Source organism: Scomber scombrus, chromosome 9, assembly GCF_963691925.1.
Source record: "Scomber scombrus chromosome 9, fScoSco1.1, whole genome shotgun sequence".
In the NCBI taxonomy this organism is placed as follows: domain Eukaryota; kingdom Metazoa; phylum Chordata; class Actinopteri; order Scombriformes; family Scombridae; genus Scomber; species Scomber scombrus.
In genome coordinates this window covers 8,567,665-8,590,708 of record NC_084978.1, presented here as the reverse complement: position 1 = coordinate 8,590,708, position 23,044 = coordinate 8,567,665, and the positions used below count along the sequence as shown (strand labels likewise).

The 23,044-nt window shown below is 40.2% G+C and overlaps 1 protein-coding gene across 2 annotated transcripts; it reads left to right on the top strand.

Annotated features, from left to right (window-relative positions):
• The first annotated feature begins 11,378 nt into the window (after positions 1–11,378).
• Positions 11,379–17,733, top strand: pitx2 (paired-like homeodomain 2). 2 transcript variants are annotated; one of them, XM_062425598.1, is made up of 3 exons: positions 11,379–11,424; positions 16,077–16,276; positions 17,176–17,733. In XM_062425598.1, the coding sequence occupies exons 1-3, from the start codon at positions 11,379–11,381 to the stop codon at positions 17,731–17,733; spliced, it is 804 nt and encodes a 267-aa protein (XP_062281582.1). The 2 variants fall into 2 exon arrangements, with proteins under 2 accessions (XP_062281582.1, XP_062281581.1); XM_062425597.1 differs by lacking the exon at positions 11,379–11,424 and adding an exon at positions 15,344–15,588.
• Positions 17,734–23,044: the final 5,311 nt, after the last annotated feature.

Genomic DNA, 23,044 nt, shown 5'->3' with positions numbered 1-23,044 from the left:
TGATATCTTGTGACACCTAATCTTTCCCATATTTCAAGATGCTGGTTTGATTTTATTCACATTTTCTCTTTATTAAAGGGAACTCCAACAATTTTGCTCTTTAAAATCTGTTTCCAGGTCTTGGGGAGTACTACTACATATGTGAGAAAAAGTTGTGAAAGCCTTTTGTGGCTCCAGAGGGACCTGCGCAAAACTTGATGAATTGCCTCAAGTGATTTCACTTCTCCAACTTCAGTTGGGACTGAGGACAGATATAATGAAACATTTCAGGGGGTGTGTAGTTAGAAAGAAGTGAGGTTACCAGTTACTGTGTAGCCTGCTCATCTTCTCTTCTTAAAGCTACATTAGCCACTTCCAGCACCTGCCACCTGAATTTCCAATCAAACTGTCTTTGTTCATTTTGCATTGTGGGTAATAGGTTATGACAAGGAAGAACACATTCAATACATTGATGTTGAAGCTTTTTTTTAGACCAGTGGATATACCATTGTATCCCAGCATATGCAATACTTTAAATTTTGCTATCTTATTTTTTGCCATTCCCATGTTGTTAAAACTGTTGAAAATGCTTAATTATTGTATTTTTTAAAAATCATTTTAGAGAAGAATAAGACCTAACCAACACAATTACTAGACTATCAGTGAAGCTTTCAGTGGCCATCTGCCTGGGAAACAATACCAGCAAAGATCAAAGCCTCAATCTTTCCTCTTATCATTCTTCCCTTTTATCTTTCTTTGACTTGAATAATTCCGCTATAAACTGGTAGTGCTGAACTCAAAAGGATTACAGTCTTCTCTCTCTCTGACATCCAGCAGTCAAATGGCATATTGTCTCTGAGTTATTATTAGCAAAAAGAATAGTTGATTGTATTTATGGTTGTCTGAATGGTATTTGGTATCGCCTGCCAATTAAGCAGTTTATATAGATATTTCCACTGATAAATGTTGACATGTTTTACCGCATCTTTTAAAACATTAAAAGCTAAGCTAAGCTAAGCAAAATAACTTCTCCCATGTATCCCAAAATATTTTAAAAAATTGACTTACTGTGTTATTTTCTGTGCTTGGGGAATTTCTCCATTTAAAATGGTATCACAAACTATACTAACTGTAAAATCTTTATTGAAACTGAAAGAAATGACATCACATTGTGTCGCATCAACTGAGGATCTGATCTGTATCTGCTATCAATCCATTCATTATGTTGATTTTTTTTTTTACTTAATCAGCAACAATTCTTCTGTATCTGAGACCAGCCAATTAAATAATTAAAACACTTTAATTCCATAAATAAAATATATATCCCGTTGTGAGGTTATCTACAGTATATGTATCATTATCAATCTTCCATTAGCCATCATTTATGCATTCTCCCTCTTTTTTTGACAATCTGAATAAAATTGGACTCAAATCTGAATCTCAGTCCACCTTCACATGATTGGCCTTTAATTTGGGCAGGTACCTCCATTGTGTTGACAGAAATCAAAGCTGGCAGCAGAGACAGAAATAGTGAATATGTATACCTTTAATCCCTCTTATCCTGCTGTTGGGCCAGGGTGTGTCCCCCGGTTTTCCATAATAGTCTGCAATGAGAAGCTTGAGTAAACACAATCAATGGAAGACACTAGCATATGCACCGCTGAGACTTCCGAAGTCTCTCCCCCCTTTTATTCACCCCTCCACATATTCGATTACGCACCCCTACCTTTGTGGATTCTCAGCAAATTACAACCAGAGACAATGGTATTGATGCAATATTACATGTGGGTAGCAATAATTGCCAATGTTATCACCATCACAAGATTGTCTTTGGGGAAGAAAAAAAAACTCATTGTACCAGAGTGTTGCCCTTTCTCCCTGTCTCTCCTTCTCTGTGTACGGTGCTCTTGCATGCTCTCTTACTCCTGGATTACAATCTCTTCATCCATTATTAATGAAGTTAAACTACTAGTGGCATGCTGAATGTGCTGCATGGGAGATTTGTAGCTAATCCAGCGCAAAACAGCCCCAGTCACATAATGAAGGGAAAAAAAGCACAAATGTCAACAGTTTCACACTGGGACTGGATTAGACACCCCCACCTCACCCTCCTCATTCACACATGGCCCTCGCTCTCTCTTTCTTCCTCTCTTCCATGACACTTGCACAGAAACTCCTACATACACACACACAGACACACAGTCACACAGCAAATCTTGCATCCAGCGTGAACATTATGAGTACACACACACACACACACACACACACGCACATCCACCTCCCTCCCTCACCTTTTCTGTGATGTTTCCCCGCTAACGGATTAGTGAATCTGAAGTACAGAATTGAAGGAAAAGGCCAAAAGGCTGTTGAGGTCTATATGTGAAAAAAAAGATTAATAGCTGTAATGCTGTTCCTTAACATCAACCTCCGTTCCACTCTATGCTGCTTTTATATGGGATATGACACAGAGATGTACAACACATGCTTACAGATTGGCGCAGTGTGAGTGGATGTTGACCCCTGCGTCATCTTTACGGTTCTGGCGTGTCACTCGTAGTGTAGTGACTGCATGAGGTTGGTCGTTGTGTTGTGGTAAAGCACTGTGCACTCGTGTACAGTGCAGCCAGGCGCTGTGGCTCCATGAAAAGCAGAGACGAGCGGCGTGAAACACTGGAACTAATCAGAACACATGACATGGGACTAGCATCCTGATTTCAGATTAGCTATGTTGTATCCGCCCCTCCCTCCCCTTCTCTCTCTCACTCTCTCTCTCTCTCTCTCTCTCTCTCTCGGTCTTCATGTTTTATCTTTGTCTACATTTTGAAGGTGATCTTTGCTCTATTTTAAATCTGTATTTGGATCAGCTTCCTCCATCTTCTCATATCCATATATTTTTCTCATTACATTTTACATCTGTTGCTTTTTCCATTCCAAATTCTGTTTATGCATCAAAACTTCTCTTTTTACATTAGTCTTTCCTTTTTTTACTTCTTTTTTTAAGTTTGCAGTCCATACTGAACTGAAACATGACCAAAAAAAAAGGAAAACTCTTGCGGGTTTCTGGAAAATGTCATTTTGTTTCCACTTCATTGTGCTGTCAGTCTTAGTTGTTTAATGTTTGGAATAAGGCCTATTTAGTTAGCTCAAACCAATCAGTCTTTGTCTAGTCTACAATAATCTTAACACTCGCGTCAATTTCATCCACGCTTGTCACCATTTTTATTAGAATTTTTCCATCACTATTTTATTGACATCTTCATTCTTGCTCAGCTGTTTCCCCAACCAGTAAACAGGTGTTATTAAGCCTCACACTGGATGTGGGCTGAGCCAAAAATCACTCATTATTTACTATATAAAGCATTACATCTAATCTCCCATTTTATTTGAATGCCTAGTGTGTATGTTCACTATATAGAGCCCTCAAAAATGCCACAATAAAACAGAACGTAGTGTGCTTGGCATGTGCGCTACTTTCTGCTAACAATCCCACAATGCTCCAAATTTTATAGATGTGGAAATGACCATTGCGCAACTCCACAGTTGATGGTGATGACGCAAAACGATGATGAGTGTAGTGAACGTCCAAAATCTCAGTTTGCTGCTCACTATTGAGCAAACAACAAAGTGTCTATTAGTGATAGAGTGAATAAGGGCGTGATTTCGGTAAAAGCCCAACTTTATTTGATATTAGCGGTGATTCAGAGCTCTGGAACCAGGCTGTAGCTTTACACCAATGTGTTGACCTTCTTCTTAAGTAGCCTCTCATCATTTTCAGTATATTGTTTGAGATCACATGTACCAACATTTTTAAAGAACTTGGTTCAGTGACTTTTTTTTCATTTTTCAAATGTAGTTATTTTGGAGAGATTTTTTTTTTAATAAAAAAAGAAACGACTAAACTCAAAAACTACTTATGCTACAACAGTCTGGGGCTTAATTGGCAGATGGAATTTGCTCAAGTTGTCATGCTCATATATGTGGAGGGGATTAGCTGAGTCATCCCCGTGACAAGATGTGAGATGTGGTTGAAAGCCGACCAGAAAGAGCAAGTATTGTTGTTAATTGAACTACTGGTGAGTGTTGATCGTGTCACAATTGAAAAACAGGACGCTAAATCAAATTCATCTTAATTTGTGCTAGCAAAACCTTTTCCTCGTCTACACATCCTGAACTAATTTTTTCCCCCGCTATACATATTCTTCCAAAAATATGACTTTATGTTTATTATGTTATGTTTTACACATTTTTAAAAGGGTTTTATTTTACACATTTCCATGCTGTCTGAATCTGCTTCCATACCTCTTCAGCTCCCTCCCCTCTCCTCTCTTCACGCCCTCTCTCGCTGCCACACTAGACCAATTAGGACTAAGCTGATTCCAGTTGTGACCTTTGGGTCCACCTCAGGTCTGCTGACAGGAGAGTTAGCATGTAGCTGAACTGTTTTACATGTTATTGATGGGGTTGGAGACATCATAGTCATTTTATCACACCAATTTCATTCTTGGCCGATTTCCCCTTAGGCAGGTTAGTGGCAGCTTCCCATTGATTTTTCATGTAATTGATCAGAGACCTGCTTGAGCAATTTATTGGCCCGCTCACACCTGTGATTAAGGCCGAGGCTGCATGCGTTTATGCATGCACCGAATTACTTTCCCCGAGATCATCCAAGCTGCTGTGTTGTCCGTCTGTGGCTGTCAGTGTAATGAATGCTGTCCTAGTCACAGGGACACTTTTAATCATGCTTGACCAGAGTCATGTCATGTCCAAAGTCAAGAGGAATGGAGACTGGCTCGTCTGACTGACCAGCAATGACAGGAGTTAATGTGTTCACATAAAAACATGGACCAGAGTTTAATTCAAAGTAATCCTTATTCATTTTGAAGCCGCTTCATGCATGGGATTAATATTAGAGCAGTCGGGGGGCCAAAACCACAATGACATCAGCTAAGCATTTTCTTTGGAAGCCGAGGATCGGATAATTACAGAAGAAGACAAAGACGAAGAGCTGAGTACTTTTTAAATATACACCATGTTAGCTGGGCATGTCGGGAGAAGTGAGGGTAGCCTATCATGTAAGTCATTTACTGGCCTTGCGTATTACGTTCTAAACCACAAGCCATGTTGCTGAGTTGGAGTGCTTAGCGTTAGTGTAGCTCGTCTCCCTTTGGTACTGTGACAGAGCTGGAATAGTAAAGGATCAGGCATAAAGCTGCTCAACAAGCTCAAGAGCTATCAAAGAGCCACCCTTTTAATTTGATTAATTTACAGGCAGCTTTTTCGCTAATAACGATCTTGGAGTGATACTTGACAAACGGAAATACACACAGGATATTTCTGTCTCGGAGGAGAAAGTCTCATCTCAGGTTTTGTCTCATTTCCTCTCTCCTTCTCTTCACTCTTCTTCATCAACCTCCCTCTCCTCTCCCCTTATATTCGTCCTTCACTCAATCGTAGAGAAGTCACACCCCGCAATAAAACTAAATTCCCAGCCATTACTTGATTTTTAACATATTAGCAGTACATAAACTGATTTGTTTTAAGATTTGTGGTTTTGGAAAGACAGATTTGACTCCAAATTTTATTACATGGCCGCAGAGCGCTGGCCAGACAGAACACTAGGCGACAATCGCATGTGGTTTGAGGCTAAAACTGTAAGAAAAGAAGAAAAAAAAGAGAAGAAAATCATCAGGCTGGTTTCTCAGGCAAAGAGTACCCCTGAATAATGAAACCAATTCACATCTGCTATACTCCAGCTTCCCGGTGCATCAGCAGGATGACAGTGTTCAACACAAAGTATATTTCACTGAACAGTGTGGGTTAAAAAAAGAAAAGGTTTAGATTCAGTTTTAATGGCAGGTTAAAATTTAATTCAAAAGTCATGGTGTGGCGTGAGAGGGGAAATCAGAGACGAGCTCCTTTAAGCATTTTTTTTCTTGTTTCTTTCTGATTTGACTGTAATTTAATTGATTCCTCATGGCATGAGCAGGATGCAAAGGCTGCAGAGTCGGGCGAAAAGGCATTTGTCACACAAAACCATTTATTCTATATGTCTGAGGAAATTAAGTGGGGATTATTTTCACGATAAGACTGATAAGTTTGTGTGGAGGAGCAATCTGGCACAGAATAGAGCCCATATAACAGGTATTACAATGTTTCAGCACTGCCTTTATTCATGGTAATACCGGGCCATATTCTGCAGAGTGTGCAGAAGACTATCAGGGTATAATGGTTTTATATATCTGCACCACTTCTGTCAGGCCTTACAGAAAATATGCTGTGTTTTATGCATCATCTTATGTGCACAACCTGTTCTTATGTGTGAATCTTACTAGATGCAATCATTAAGGGAAAATGGTGTTAAAAAAAATTACATCCAATTCATTCAAAATATTTTCTTAAAAAGGAACCAAACATGACAACTTAAGTTTTAGATTTTGTGTGTGTGTGCTGTGGTTGAAGTGCTGGGCAGTCTATCATCTCTTCTCTTTTAAGTGGAGGCTTGGATGCGTGCTTAAAGTCTCTATATGAAAGCCGGATAGAGTGTTTTAAAGTCCTCTCCAGTATGCAGGAGGAGGAAAAAGTTGAAATGTCCAACTGTACTGACTGGCGGGTTGATGTGCTCGTTAAGAATCAGGAGAGAGCATCAGCAGAGCAGGTCACCCTGTTTCTCACATCACAGCCCCATCAGAAATTCTTTCAAGTGTCCTTCTGCGTCGCCAAAGATGACAACGGCGAATCGATAAGCGCTTGAAATGAAAAGAAGCCGCCAGTTTGCCCCCGAGGCGAAAGATTTCATACCCGCCAGCCTTCTCTGAACTTCAGGCATTCCTCTGCACCTTTCTGCGTGAGAAAGAGGAGGCTCTTGACTGATTTTTTTTCTTTCTTTGTATAAGAAGGTAAGAGGAGAATAGCGGAGCATCATGCCTCTCCAGGCGCGCTGCTCACCCTCTTTTTCTCTGCGTGCAGGCGGGGCGTGATTTGAGGATGTGCATGATGCTGGGTTGATGTTTTCTGCACGCGCTTTGGGGTCGTTTACTTGCAATTGAAGTGTGAATGTGTGTGTGAGTGTATGTGCGTGGGGGTTTGTGTGTTTTAGGCACGTGTGCTTTTTTTCCACAACATCTACTATCAAAACGCACAGGTCAATTTTTAAGGAACTGTGTAAGCTGTGTTGGCAAATATTCAGATTTTATTTATTTTTCCTATATTGGTTTGTATTTGACCCAACGCACTCTGTCTGCTAGACTTCACGCGTATGGAAAATTCATAAAAATCTGGCCTTTATGGGCCTTTATAGAGGACTAAAATCTATTTATCTATGCTTTAAAAAAAATAAAAAAAATTGGATAATTAAATGAGTCGAGCTAAAATAAACCAGCCAGATCTAATCAGCTGTTAAATTACATTACTCTATTTATAAAGGTTACATAAGGATGCAGTATAAGGATGCTGTGTTTTTGAGATAACTGATTCACCAAAATTTGGGTCTGGGGAGGGGTTGATGATGCACATGTTTTGCTTCAGTGTCCCCCTTTTTTTGCCCAGAAATTCCCGTGTGGATGTGCGCATTAATTACTGGTTTGATGGGAGTATGACTAAAAATGTAAAAGACGGATTAGGCGCGGGGAGTGCAGGCCTACGTCCGGTCTGCTTGCCTCACTTAAGATGCGAATGGAAAATCAGTCCAGTCTGTATCTAACGAAACGGATCTATAAAGAACATTTGCATCCGTGCCAGCTGTTCACTTCATCTGCACATAAATCCGCAACACGATAGCGCTCTGTCTGGCCCTGAACCAGCCTAATACACCCATTTAAATATTTTTCTCTGTCTTCCATCCACCTCTGGATATTCCAGATACTGTGTTTTATAAATATGTGAAATTATGTGTACAATCACCAAACAGACAGCTTAATTACACATTAATTAGGCTCCAATTTTGCTGGTTAAAAAAACAGACTGGAATTAGAGTATGTATCCGTCATTTGAAAAACAGTACTTCTTTCAATTAAGTGTCAGTGAGTGGATTTGGTCATGAATCTGTGGTTATGACATTTGTTTATTTTGCGCACACTTTAAATAATAAGTAGTTGAGGCTCTGGTTGTAAATTGCAGGTTGAGTTTAGGCAAATTGAGCCTTATATGTTTTGCATGCTTGCACCTCCACCAGTGCACCGTTATTGTGAACGCGTCGGGGCGGGCCAACAGGAATATCAGTGGGTTGTTTTTTTTCTTCCTTTTTTTTAATATGCTTGTGCTTTTCAAAGCTGTCATTCCGAATTTTTGATTGTTGTTGAAAGTTGAGAGTCTCCAAGTTTGCCCTCCGCTAGACTACAGAGGCACAGACGCATTGATAGGCTACACAAACACACCCCTTTAAAAAGCACACACACACACACACACACACACACACACACACACACGCACACATGCACACGCTCACACACACGTGCACACACGCGGGGTCCCTCTCTGAGCTCAAAAGAAGGAGGAAAAATGCGCCACTCTTGGAGCGTCTTTCAAGGGGGAAAAAGTTGAGAGAGACAGAAGGGGACGAACCAAGGGGAGACTCGGATGAAAACGCCTCCTTCGCTGCTTCTCTTCGCACTGTAAACAGATGGTTATTTATGCGCATTAATGAAACAATCCTAAAGGTAGCGCTGCTTCTCTTCTTTTTTTTTTTTGGATATCATAGCGGGGGAGCCATCCATGAACGCACGCACACATTTCCGGACAGAAACTTAAAGACTCCGGCGTCATTGGACATTCAAGTTGCCTGAATTCGCGCTATTAACACAACTAACTGGTGTCTGAGTGTGTTTGGACGGTGGGATTTATCTCTTCACTGCAGAATAAAACGCCGACGGCTGGGAAGATCAAACCCCACCGGTGTCTTCAACTGGTAAGTGCAGTAGAGGAGTATAGAGGCACACTTTTTTTTGGAAACGGAGATGTGAGTTAATGCAAGTGAAGGAATTTGTTCCACCTCGGGTTTTTTTTTTGCCTGTTCTCTGTGTTTCTGAGGTGAATTTCAAAGCCGTGGTCGTAACTTAAAGGAGCATGAAGTGGTGTGAGGGCAGGGTTCGCCTTACAGGTCGGTGGATGATAATGATGTATCGTTAGTGGTGATGGAGTGTGCATCATTGGAAAATTAAATTTAAAAAGTGGGGGTAAATCAAACTGTATCATCCTCTTGTTTAGTGCTAATCTTAAGAAAAGAATAACAAATGATAAAAGATGGATGTAAGCATCAGGAATAGAGAGTTTTGTTGGTTTTGGTGTCAGATCCATGAGCGTATTGCTACTACACTTTGGGTTGTCTGAGGTTAAAAATCAACGCAAACTCAAATAAATGTATGATTAAAACTAATTAACAAAAGTTATAATCTCTAGGAAAAAATATAAACAACAGTCAATAAAAAACAAGTAGGCCTTAAGTGAGTTCAGATGTGTTTTACCCTCCTCTGCATCCGTTTGCAATATAGGGTGAAAAAAATTAAATTGGGGTAAAAAAGAGGCGACGTTCACGCTCTCACGCCTTTAATTAATACAGGACCATATGGTGGAGGTTAGTCGATTCATCTCCCGGTAAAGGCTGCAGTCTCATGCTCCACTGTGTTAATTTCAGAAGTAAAGCCAGTGTGAGGCAATGCCAGCTTTCTGTCTGCACTGGGCCTGATGCCATGTGAGTCACTGACTCATATCAACTGTTGGTGGTGGTGAGAGCACAGAGAGTCCGCGGAGTGAGAATGAATGGAGGGAGATTAATACCTCCAATCATAATTTTAACACAGATATATTTATAAGCAGTTCCTATTGGATCTAAACTGTGGGATATTGATAGGAACAAATAACAAACATATCTGCACATATAAGATGCATTATTTTTAAATTGAACTAAACCACACTAATATGATAATTAACATTATTATTTTTATAATGTTTACTGTGCCTACGATTATTCTGAGACCATTATCATGCTGTGAACAACTTATATAGTTTGTCCACATCCAGGTTTTCAAATTAGCGCAATAATATCGATAATTAATCACGTAGTTTACACAATGTATTTATTTATGTTAAATAGGCTACGTATTTTTGCCTTTTAAATGGAAACACATGCTTTTAATGCCTTGAAAAAAAACAGATTAAAATGTAGATCAAAACATTTCCTTTAATGTTGAAATAGTTTTTACACAGTAAAATAATACACAGTGAATACATAAATAACTCAAACCGGATGTGATTTCAGAGGCCGCGGATGAAATATTGGTGGGACCCCTCATTAAATCTCACTGATTAGATAACACGGAGCCGCATGCTTCAACCTTCCACCTTACAGCCTGACCCACACTATTTCATTTTGCTGTAGGGATAAAGAGGAGAGATGAGAAGAAAGGTTGTGCAGGTACACACCGATAAAACTTAACCTCCAATGTATGCATCTTTTGAATTAAATAATCAAGAAAAAAAGAAAAGAAAAAAAGGCCCACGGATGATGTAGAGCAGGTGAAGTGAAGAAGTGAGGAAAATGGTTAACAGCATGACTGCATGCAAATTCCCCCCGACTTGAATTATCATAAGCAAACAGTGTGAGCCTGGACTAATAAAACCCCATCTGTGTAACTTCATATCGAGGTAGTATGAGGGCTGCGATAATGAATTTTGTAATATCCCACCGACAGACATCTCAATCAGACTCTAATCCCGTGATTTTACTACGGAATCACTCCACTTCCAACTGCTGCAGGCTGCAACAAGATCCGGCTCATGCAGAACACGCTGCTTTTTATATTTCAGAGTCAGACTGCACGAAAATAAGTCTGACGTTGGTAAAAAAATATATATAACAACACATATTGAGTGATAATACTGCACTTTAGAGGCTGATTTGTACAAAATTAAGAATAGTCATCAAGAGATTATTCGTTTTTCTTCACCTCAAATAATTGTGTTTCCATTTGTTTTCAATTAAATTGAGTTTTTCTTAAAATATTATTTATATTTGGCGAAATGTGAGTAGTGTTACGCATTTCTTGCAAAAAATTAAAAGGCACATTTTTACATCCGGCGTCAGTAAAGCGCGCAGACATCTCAACTTTATATTATATTAATGTATGCATTTACTTTTATCACAAAATCAACATTTAACCTGCTCTCTTATGAATAAATTAATATTTTTTCTACAAGACCAACGACATTTTTTTCTTCTTGCAATCTCATACTCATCATCAAAGCACACAACTACTCTTCATGTTCCCTCCAGAGTCACTGGCTGCAGAGGTGGAGTTGTGTGACTGTGATTCATGCACGCAGGGGGTTGTTTACCAATCTTAAAGGCTAATTATGGCTTCTGTGTCTGTTTTTTTTTACAGAAGCGGTTTCCACAAATTGCTATAATGGACTCCCACTGCCGCAAACTGGCCACCACCTGCGCGCAAATAGGTGAGTATCTCATCCATGGAAGTCATTGTGGCGCGTTTCTCACAGTTCACAGGAATAGTAATTAAAAATAAAAAAAATAAAAAAGACTTTTGGAGATCCAACATTTCAATATATATGTATAAATATTTAAAATGTGCATAAAATGGCCCTCTTGGTAGGCTAATTGATACAGGCTACAAACATGACATTTACTATCAGCCTGTAACCCATTCATTATTTTCACATTAGTCTATTTCACACCGAGGACGCACAGCTGTCTACAAAAATCAGACTGCAAAAAATAAGAAAAAAAATACTAGTGGACAGATCCTGGCTAAAGGACGTTTTTGTGAATTAACTGCTTTGACAGCGTGGTATTATCCAGTTTCTTGTAATTTGAAGTTTCTTTAAAAAAAGGCTCATCATATTTATAAATAAAACGCAAAATGGTCAGACTTCTCCAGAATATAGCAACCAGTTTTAATGGGATTCTGACCAAGTGTCAAGTGGTTTCTTTAAGACTCTTTCAGATATTTCTTTCTTTTTTTTCTTTGGTGTTAAAAAGTTGCTTTATGTGTCAATTCTGCAGCGTTATTTCAGATTAGAAATGTTGGGTAGTCACAGATCTTCACCCTGCTTTGCTTGTCAGTGAGAAGTTGGTGGTGGTGAATGCAGGTCGTTCACTGTCTTAGAGGGACACCTGGTGGTCGCATGTGGATCTGCAGCTTCAGTGAGCAACATCCAAGCGTTTGGATAACAGCTCTGCACAGTTCTGGCCTTTATAGATGTGATGTAGCTCAAAGATTACCATATGAACAATTAATTATACATCTCATTGTGGCTCATAATTCTCCATATACTTGCAGAGCATAGCAACTAAACCCTTTTTTCTCATGCATCCTTTCCTCCTAATACTTCCTGCACCATTTTCTAATCTATTCACAATAAATGGCAGCATGCTTCCGAAATCAAATCCCCGAATAACATCCAACAAGAGACTGAACACAAGCTGGAAAGCCTAAGATGTATTAATTATTTGCCAGTGTAGCGGGGACATGACATCGGGTCTTGTTAGGGCCTTAAACGAATAACCGATAACTCTCATTTGGTTCCATTTATCCGACATTGATGTGACAAAGCGCAGCCTCTTCATAGCTTCATAGCTGCGCATGGAGAACTAGCATTGATTAAAAATAATCATATAAAGAGAACCAAAATAAACGGCGGAATTTTATGCGGATGAGTGAGAGTGATGCTTGCAAATATAGACACACAACAGCGTCTGTGGCCTAATATATGCAGCGCATGTTGGATTGACTCCGGGGAAAACTAAATGTATAATGAAAGCTCATTCGTGAGGAGGAATATACTAATGGAGGAATCTGATGTCTCCTTAATCCTATGTAAAAAGCCTTGTCGTCTCCCTCCCCTATATTGACTGAATTGCTAATTAATGGCCCTCTATGACGGAGGCCTATTGCACGCAGTAATCCGCAGAAGAGAGATAAAGCATTCAGAAGGTAGAAATGAAGAGGAAACCGATAATCCACTTCAAGTTTAGTATTACAATCCTGCTGGAGTAAAAAAGGAGCAACAGACTGTTCACTGTTAGGCGTAAAAATAAGTCTTGTTTTTATTGTTACGTTATTTATTAAGAATAGTGCTCTAAAATATGAGTGTTATATTTATGTATAACATGCGTTATCCTTAAAATACACATCATCAATAATATTATTACACTTTGATATATAGATTATTTAATTTACTGTCATTTTAAATCTAAGAGCATGATTGTATTGCTCACACCCACAATATGGTTGTGGCATGGTTATGACTTTAAAAACATGCATCATCTTAATTGAATTACTGTGAGATCATCCAAACAAGGTTTTATTGCTTTGTGTGAGAGAGGATTGGCTCTCTACTTTTTGATCAAGTGTCTTCGCCCCCCTCTATGTGTGTGTGTGTGTGTGTGTGTGTGTGTGTGTGTGTGTGTGTGTGTGTGTGTGTGTGTGTGTGTGTGTGTGTAAAGTCTATGGTCTGCTGGTATTTATATATCAGGGGCTTTCACGGGATTATCCCAGTAACTTCTTAACAGCGCCAAATCCAAATGGGCGTTAGACTGGCCACGTGGATGATGATGATGGTGATGATGAAGATGATGATGTAATAGAAAACTACACGCAGATTATCATTTGTATTGAACTGGTTTATTTTTGTTATATATTTATATACGCACACTTGAATGAATCGCACTAAATTGTGAAGTTTCCTCCGGTCCATCACTTCCATCACCTGCTAACATTTCTCAACTCTCGATCTTCCACCTTGAAAATTAAAGGCGCATTCGTTTGATTAGACATGTTTACTTTGCCTTAACGCGTCACAATCTTGGGGGAATTGGATGAAGAAGAAAAAAAATTGCTGGCATATCAGCTCAAACTCATTAAAAGTCCTCCTTCAGAAATTCTTAGGCAAATGAGGGTCTTATCAGATTATATGAAGAAGGAAAAAAACACACTACAGGAGTGCTCACTGAGTATGACTGAGGTGTCCAAACGCAAAGTGAGGAGAGATATCCAGTTAAGCACCCAGATAAAGTAATCCGTCGTCAACAAACTGAGTCTGCATGGTTAACCGTGGCTCCGCTGGGGTTGATTTAATGGATATTTAAAACCTTAACTCTGAAGAGGTCAAGAGGATCGCTTTGTTGTACAACTAGTACTGCCGAGGCTTTTCCTCTGGATATTGGCTATACATACAGGGAAGTGGTCACCTTTTATGGTCACGCACATTAGATCCTTACTATCCAACTTAAGTAAGCTGAATATGAGGTCAAAACACCAAATGTGGACTCAATATATGAACTCAGTGGTTTATTGGAACATTGCTGCTCTAATCACTGTTTTATTCCCTGGTACTGTCTGTCTCTGAATGAGGACATGATATCTCAAAATCTGCATCCCAATGTAACACGCCTGTGAGCTGCACCAGCTGCACATGTGCTGCTCCACACATGCATGTCTGGCAGTTAGCGTCAGTTGACAAGTGCGCACAGACAGTTTTGGAGCAGGCTGGCACATCTCTCCTTTTCAAATTGCAGTTGTTTGGCTTTCTTTTTTTCCAGTGGGGGTTTTTATTGTGAGTTCTTTCACAGAATCATTGTGCTGCAGAAGCTTTTTATGTTTGATATGCAGTGTGCATCTTTTTTTTTCATACGGCTTTCAATACAATCCACCCAGTGGCTTGCTTTATCCACATTGAGTCCCTGAGTAAACTGCAGTGGCAGAGTCTGCGAGCATGCAGCTCAGCTTGGGTATCAATAGAACTGCATCGTTTTACTGGGCCACTGGACCCATCTCATAAAATGAGACCAAACTGTGTTATTTTCATTTTTATTTGGTCTTGGGCTGCTGCGCAACGCCACCTCGGAGCGCCGTGGGTACACCGTGCGTCCCATCTCTCTTTACATGCTTTTATTTGGAAGAGAAAAATAAGCGCCAGCCCGCATAAACACATTGGCAGACATATCTCGTTTCTGCAAGCTCCGGTTGGTTGGGCACACCGTCGCGTCCACATGGATGTGCCTGTCAGAGAGAATATGGGCGGGCGCAACATGGTGACGTGGAGGTCTGGAGAGGGGCGCAGTTGGATAGGCAGCACACAGGCAACAGCTGAAATGAACAGAGAGCGGTGTGGCGTGTGTATGCCTCTGGATCTAATATCACCTACCTGTCCTTGTCACTCTAATAGTCAGCCGAGGTAGCCGCTGTTATACCCGATGCTAGTATGGCTGCACTCCATGGCCTATTTTAAACAATTTTCCAGTTTATACCAAAAAAAGAGTTTCATCTCAACCGCAAGAGGAGCCGCGCTGCTGTGTGTTTTTTGGGGGAGCTGAACACATTCCCCAGACGGACGACTTTCCACCTATCCTGCGTGTACTAAAGAGGACTTAATCTGCTTTTGACAGCCAGTTGTGCGATCTTTTACCGATGAACTCTATGAGGGATCCATTAAACACAGACCACCACCACCACCACCTAACAGGGAATAAACTTGCCTCCACACACCACACGGCTCTGGCGATGGCCTCTAGTTTACAGCCACTGCAGCGGTCTGTGGACTCTAAACATCGGTTAGAGGTGCACACGGTGTCGGACACGTCCAGTCCGGAGTCAGTCGGTAAGAACCGCGCGGACTGCAGATGCTCTCAGCGAGGCACAGCAGATGTCTCTTGATATCAAACCAAAGATGGCTCCCATTAATCAATGTTAAAGGGAGTTTTTACGCATGCAAACAGGCGATTATAGCTGTCATTTTAAGATGTCATATAATTAGTTTTGACACCGGCGTGTGTGTGAAAAGTTTATGTGTTATGTAAATGAAAGAGAGCTTGTCTCGTGTCAACTACAATTAGGGAAGCACTTCCTTAAATTCTTTTTGTCAAGATTAAATCAAAATATTAACTAAAAATCTTACGAAATGAAGACAATTTCAAACTTGAAAAAGTAGATGCGTCTTTTTTATGGATCAAAACGTTACTTCATCAGTGCATTCAGATTGTAAATACTTAATAATTAATGTCCCAACAGTCACTGATTGAGGGTTTTTTGTCCACATAGGCCTAACAAGCCTGACCCTGACTGAATTAACTCCTGTCCTTTCTACAGAAAAAGAGAAGAACCAAAATAAAAACGACGACTCCTCAGATGACCCCTCGAAAAAGAAGCGGCAGCGACGGCAGAGGACTCACTTCACCAGCCAGCAGCTGCAGGAACTGGAAGCCACTTTCCAGCGGAATCGCTATCCGGACATGAGCACAAGGGAGGAGATAGCCGTGTGGACCAACCTCACAGAGGCCCGGGTCAGGGTGAGTACTCCCTTGGGTGTAAACAAAAACAATTAGCACTTATAATGTTGCGTGACTTGTTCCAATTGTCCTATCCATATCCCTTATCTTAATATTATTACGCACGGACTCCAAACTTTACGCACGGCTGAAACTTCCTTGAAAATAATGTAATAATGTGTTATACACAGTATTTAGTTGGAAAACAAATAACCTGACTCTTGTTTAAATATACTTGCTTGAAACCCAATTTAATTAGATTGTATATGTTTATCTATTAGGCTAATTATAATTACAAACCTCTGAACACTGCAAAATAATTTCAACACAAATTAACTCGTACATTCATCTTTTCAGTCATTTAAAAAACAAAACAGTACAAAACTACCTGTTTCTTATTTGTGATGTTTAATTACACATTTATATGATTGTGAACAGTCGAGGCTATTGACATGAGTCGGTGACAGATACCAGTCGTGTTCTCTTGCTCGTGTGAAAGAGGTGCAAAGCTTGTATTTTGCGATTGTCGCCCTGGCGTTGTGTGATTAAGGTCAGCGTGTTTGTGGACGCCTGCAGAGGAATACACATCCTCTCCACTTTAACATGCTGTGGTGACACCCCACAATGTGTATTCAGCTCAGATAAAGACGGATTCAAAGCGGAATTGTCTGCATAGAAAAGCAAATATTTATAAACAGTGTTTGTTTGGATTTATAGGCGTTGAACTTTTTGGGAAAATATACTCAGAATTCCATTTATAATATCATTTTACAGAAAAATGCACAACATTAATTAGGTTTTTTGCTTATATTAAAAGTAAAACTCAAAACAGCCGCTGTAAAGTATATTATAGAAGCAATAAATGGTTAGATTATCCTCAAAGTCAATCTCTAACCTTTTGTCGTTTTCTTTGGGTTTAGGTTTGGTTCAAGAACCGGCGAGCCAAGTGGAGGAAACGGGAAAGAAACCAACAAGCCGAGCTTTGCAAAAACGGCTTCGGCCCGCAGTTCAATGGACTCATGCAGCCCTACGAAGACATGTACCCCAGCTACACATACAACAACTGGGCCGCCAAGGGCCTCACGTCGGCCTCCTTATCCACCAAAAGCTTCCCCTTCTTCAACTCCATGAATGTCAACCCCTTATCCTCGCAGACCATGTTCTCACCGCCCAACTCCATATCCTCCATGACTTCCAGCATGGTGCCATCGGCGGTCACCGGGGTGCCGGGCTCCAGTCTCAACAGCCTCAATAACTTGAACAACCTCAGTAACCCGTCTCTCAACAGTGGGGTGCCCACGACGGCCTGCCCTTACGCGCCTCCGACCCCTCCTTATGTGTACAGGGACACTTGCAACTCCAGCCTGGCCAGCCTGAGACTGAAAGCCAAGCAGCACTCGAGTTTTGGATATGCCAGTGTGCAGAATCCGGCCACTAATCTGAGCGCTTGCCAATACGCCGTGGACAGACCCGTCTAATATCTACCTGCACTGCAAAAAATAACCACCTTGAGCAAGTCATTAGAGGCTGGTAGTGACGCTTGAAACGTTATCTTTCTCTCAAGGGAGCGAGAAAATCTGGCGGTGAAATCATTTTACTTTTTGTAATGTGTTTCAGGAAATGTATTAATCAGCTGGCATTCTCTTGATATAGGGTAGTTGGGGTGTGATGTACATTATTCTGACTTTTTTTTTTCAAGATATCGCCACTTTATCCTTGGAAACTCCAAAACATATCAAGAAACGTGTGAATCCGCACCCTGTTGGTACATTCATTTTTATTTTATTTTTTTAATTTAGAAATCACGCGATTTTTGAGAGTTATTACGAGACTAAATGGCTTGTTATGGTGGTCATTTTTTGCAGTGTGTGTGTGTGGGGTAATCACAAACAGCCGGCCACAGGAACAAGAGACTACTAGCCTACAACTACTTTTTTCATTTTTCAAAAAAAAAAAGGAAAAAAAGGGCACTAGAAGACTGAACCACTGAAACAAGCTCAACTCCACACCGGAGTCCAACTGAAACGGGAGTTTTTAGGTTTCTTCCCCCTTTTAACGAGTACCGGCCTGTTTCACACTGCGGCACAGTTAAAAAGCTACAGGCCTGTTTCATTTTTCATAGCTCGTCATGAGAGAGGGGAGGGGGTCTCTCTGGTGGAATATTTGGACGTTAATTGTTGACTGAAAGGTTGTATATATATTTGAATTTATCATCTCCTGTTTGTCGAGGCGAATGCGCTATAACCCCTCCAAATCCTCACCAGGTTCAATTTATCAACGCATGTGAAAAAAAAAAAAAACCCTAAAAAGGAATCATGTTTTGCTTGCAAACAAAAAGGGAATGTAAATACTAAAACGCACCGGTTGTGTGTTTCTAACATATTATAAATTTATTATTAATGTCTGTGTGAATATCGATTTAGAATAGCAATTCTGGATTTAAAAAAAAAAAGAAGCATCAAAAATGTTCCTGCGACAAATTATTTGGTTTTTGCTCTGTGTATACTATTTGGTACGGAATTATGTTCTTTTTTTTCCAACATCCAAAAAAAACTATTGTGTTTTATTTAATGGAAGTAAATATATTGTTCAAAAACATTCTTCTGAGAGACTTTTATTGAATCTTTGTGTTAGTAGTCTGTTAGTGGAGTGTAAAGCAATGACAGTCTGTCTATAGCCTTTCGATTATGTGAGATGCTTGTGCGGCTAATCTATAGAGGAAAACAATGGGCAGATCCAATACACATAGCATCGAGATGCTCCGCCAGATTAACTGCTGAATACATGTCTGCCTGCTCAGCCGAGGGTCCCGGCTGGGCACTGGAGCTTGAAATAACACGGGAATCAACAAACAGCACTTGGACCACACAACAATGACAACAGTCAATTAAGGTTTGAGGGTTTTTTCTCTGTTTGAACTCAGGAGATGTTGAAGTTCTCTAAAGTGGACGATTAGAAAAGGTGCAGCAGAATTTAAAATCCCCATTAGATTAGGGTTATGCTTTAATAAGAATTAGGCATAAAGCTTGTTTTTTTTAAATGTATACTTTAGGGATGAATTTATGAACATAATCTACTAAATGCAACAGTGAGATAAATTGATCTTGAATATTTTTTATAAAGCTGCAATTTTGTTCCAGAAACCTAAATTTAGCGTGCAGCCTCCCTGTCTCACACATGTATCAGTTTGCCTTTGCATTGTAGTTTCCTATTGCAGCTCTGCACTTTTTTTTTCTTTTTTTTTGTTATAAAGTCATGCTTGATAGTGTGCAAGTGCGGGAAAGCAAAACAAAGACACGGTCTAGGGGAAACTGATTCACAAGCTTGAGCAAACAAGCGCACACAGAGAGGTATGCGAGGCCGCTGATGACTGCGGAGGCGGGGGATGACTTGCACCTTCATGGCCGCAGACAGAGCGGAGGCACCGGGGAGGAAGCACCGCAACACTCCCCTGTAGAAAGAGTCAAATATATAGTCCCGAGTCGTTCAGCCTCAAAGTGTCGATCATGATGTGAATTTATTTGTATATATTATATTTTAAAGCCTCTATATAAAACTGTTATCGATATTAAAATTAACCAGAATGTTCTGTCAAAAAAAAGGGGAAAAAAGGAAAATGTGTCAACTTGGTGAAGGAGCTGATTTAGGATCTGATGTCATGCTAGAAGAGGCCTTTAGGGTCACCTCTCAAGGGGTTGGAGATTATTATGATGAGAAATAAATCACAGTTAGTTCAAATGTTTTTACAAAAAAATGAGAGAAAAAAAGAACTGACAAATAACAGAAACAAGAGAAGCATTCTTCTCTTTTCACAGATATGTGAATGTATCTGAGCTGCAGTGCGCATCCGGCGACCTGAACTCTTCGCAACCTCCAGAATTAGATTTTCCTCTTAAAGCTGCGGGTCCTTTTTGTTGCACAAGTGTCACCTTTTGATGGAGTCGGTAACGCGGAGCAATAATCAGCTGACAGGGATAAGCCTCGGCTGCTGTAGGGGGGCGAATACGCAAGTCTGCAGCCACAATACACATCCAACACAATCAACATGTGATGGCAGGATGACCCGGAGAGAGGAGGCTTCAGTGGGGAAATGTTCATTTGGCCGGGACGACGCTCAGGACTGTAGACCTCTTGCCTCTCTTCTCTTCTCCAACCTACTCAAGGTAAGAGCTTATTAAAGTTATAATGAAAAACAAACCAGTAGCCTTTTAGCTCCTCCGGCTGCATGCTCACTCACGTTTAATTACGGATTTTTTTTGCAGAGAAATTTCACAAAATAGGCTTCTGCTTGCACCGTACATACTTAAATTCTTCTCACGTTGAAGTTAATTATTATTCTAAATTCAGACACAGCAGAGTCATTTACGCACCCAAACTAAACTCCTTTAAAATGAGAAAAACGACATGCTTAACAGGCATTAAATACGCACAACAACAGGCTACCTAAGAAATATAAACCATAAACTTAATAAATTCCTACAAAGATTGTCAATCTCTGTTTAAGGCAAATTTGTATTTCCCCTACCTCATTTTTTTCCGGACACCTAAAACCCACCAGCACATCTTGATGTGAGATTTGTTCCGCCAGCTGATTAAAAAAAAAAAAATCCAATGTGAGGTAACACACCGAGCCGACACAGCTTCCACCACCTCCCCTCCTCTGGGAATTCACATAAAAGCGAGGAAGTGCACATATCCAAACATGTATCGTTACACCTCCAATCTAATTAATTAACAAGCTCTCAATATTCATGCAGCGGCGGGTTTAGATGAAAGATGAGCTGACTTGGTAACAGTCTCCATGCGATATTATCAGAGAGCATGTTTTCTAATTACACGCAAATGAGGCCTGGATTTCAACTACTGAATTTTCTGAAACACACTGGGTTGTTTTTTTGTTGTTGCACAAATTGCCTGGAATATATATGATGTATCTAAAAAACACAGATATTTCTGCATTAATTTTAATTAAAAAAAAACTAGTACAGGAATACAGTTTTAGTGACACTTTTAGTGCAGGTATTGTTGTAAATTAAATGCAAGTGAAATATTAAACAATAATTTAAGCTTCAACGTTGAATATATTTTACAAATTACAACTAACTTCTAGTGTTAGTTATTAGTATGAAATTTAACTTATTTTCTTTTTGCACGTGCCTTTAGAAATGATGTTAATGGAGTAATGTGTTTCTCTCTTTTCAAACAAACACACAGTCAGTTTAATATTTAGTGAGGCTTTTGTTTTCATTTGAGACATAGCAGGAAGAGAGGGAGCTGTTAGTTATGGGTTAAGGAAATGCGCTCAGATTACTGATGTTTCAGAGCATGCAGATTCTGACCAAGAGTTTATTTTCGAAGTAGGCAGTGATGCAACAGGCCCAAATTAAATTACAGCAGGACTCTTGGCTAACACCAAGTAGCTTTCCACACTGAAAGACTTTTTGAATTCAGTAAAATCCAGTTTGTCTTGATACGTCCCTTTGAAAGAAATGCAGGACAATGGCTGCACAGATGATAGACAGGCTACCTACAAACACACAACTAGTCACAGCACTTTGCCCAGAAGTGCAGCGGTCAGGCAGTAGAGAGGACTGCTGTGTGTCTGGGGGAGGTGGTCGAGGGTTTGGGGGGTTTGGCTCTGGACCAATGGCAGCCCAGCGGCTTCAGCTAAAGGTCACATGGTGTGACCTCACACATTCTCACCCTCACCTAAAGCCAGAGGAGAAGTTCTCCATAACAAGATGCACAACCGTCCATCTCAGCTGAAAGCCACAAAAAGCAGCTTCAAATGCATCTGACCTGGCCGGCTTTTTCAGGAATATAATGCGATATCGTTCAAGAGATTTACTTTCACTGCAGCAACATTCACATTTGGTTGCATGTTACAAAATTAAAAAAATATTTTTGTTCTTGCCTCAAGGCTTTAATTAAAAGGTGTGTGCTTCATGTGAAAATATTGGCTTTGCTGGCTTTCATTTAAGGCAACAATATGCAAACTTGTTACGTGCGTTGGGTGTGTGTGTGTGTGTGTGTATCTTATGGACGAATCTACATGTTTGTGTATGAATGTGTGTATCGTGCTTGTGCATCAACCCTTCTCACAGTGGGGGCTCGGTGCCGTTTGGGGGCAGGCGGCTGTCCAGAGCGTGTGAAAGCAGATAACCAGGGCGAATTTCATGACGCACACACTTCCTGCTCTGTGAAGTTCTATTAAAGAGGGATGAAAACAAAACACACATCTCAGATGTTTTCTCTCCAAATCAATTTCTACACATTAAGCATGCTGAAAAGATCAGTAGCACGGCTCTCATGGACCTTGAAATAGTGAGGGGAAATGATCCATCAGGAGAGAACCATGAATTTATTTGATAGGAGAGACGCCCTGTGCTGGTTAAAAATGTGTTAGAATGTGTTTACCTGTGGTTGTATAATTCACTTTGTTTGAGCAGCAATTTGTTAGGAGCCTTACAGTGAAGTGAAGAGTCTCAATATGTTCTTGAAACTGAACTGTTAAAATCAATGTCATAGGTCTCACTGCTCTGGAGTGCCAGCTGATGAGTTAAAATGCTAAATGTAAAAGTTGGAGGTGTCTCTAAGCCGTTCTTTTTCTCTGAGGAACTAAATAAACACATTTAAAAGAAGAGAAGTAGAACAAAGGTGATCAACTCTTTTCACCTAAAGCTGCTGCTGGAGACTCATCAGAAAGTGTGTCTGTGTGTGAAGCGGTCTAATGCAGAGGAAAAGCTTGCATGCTCAAACTCCTCTGGATAAAAATGCCATTCAAGCGGC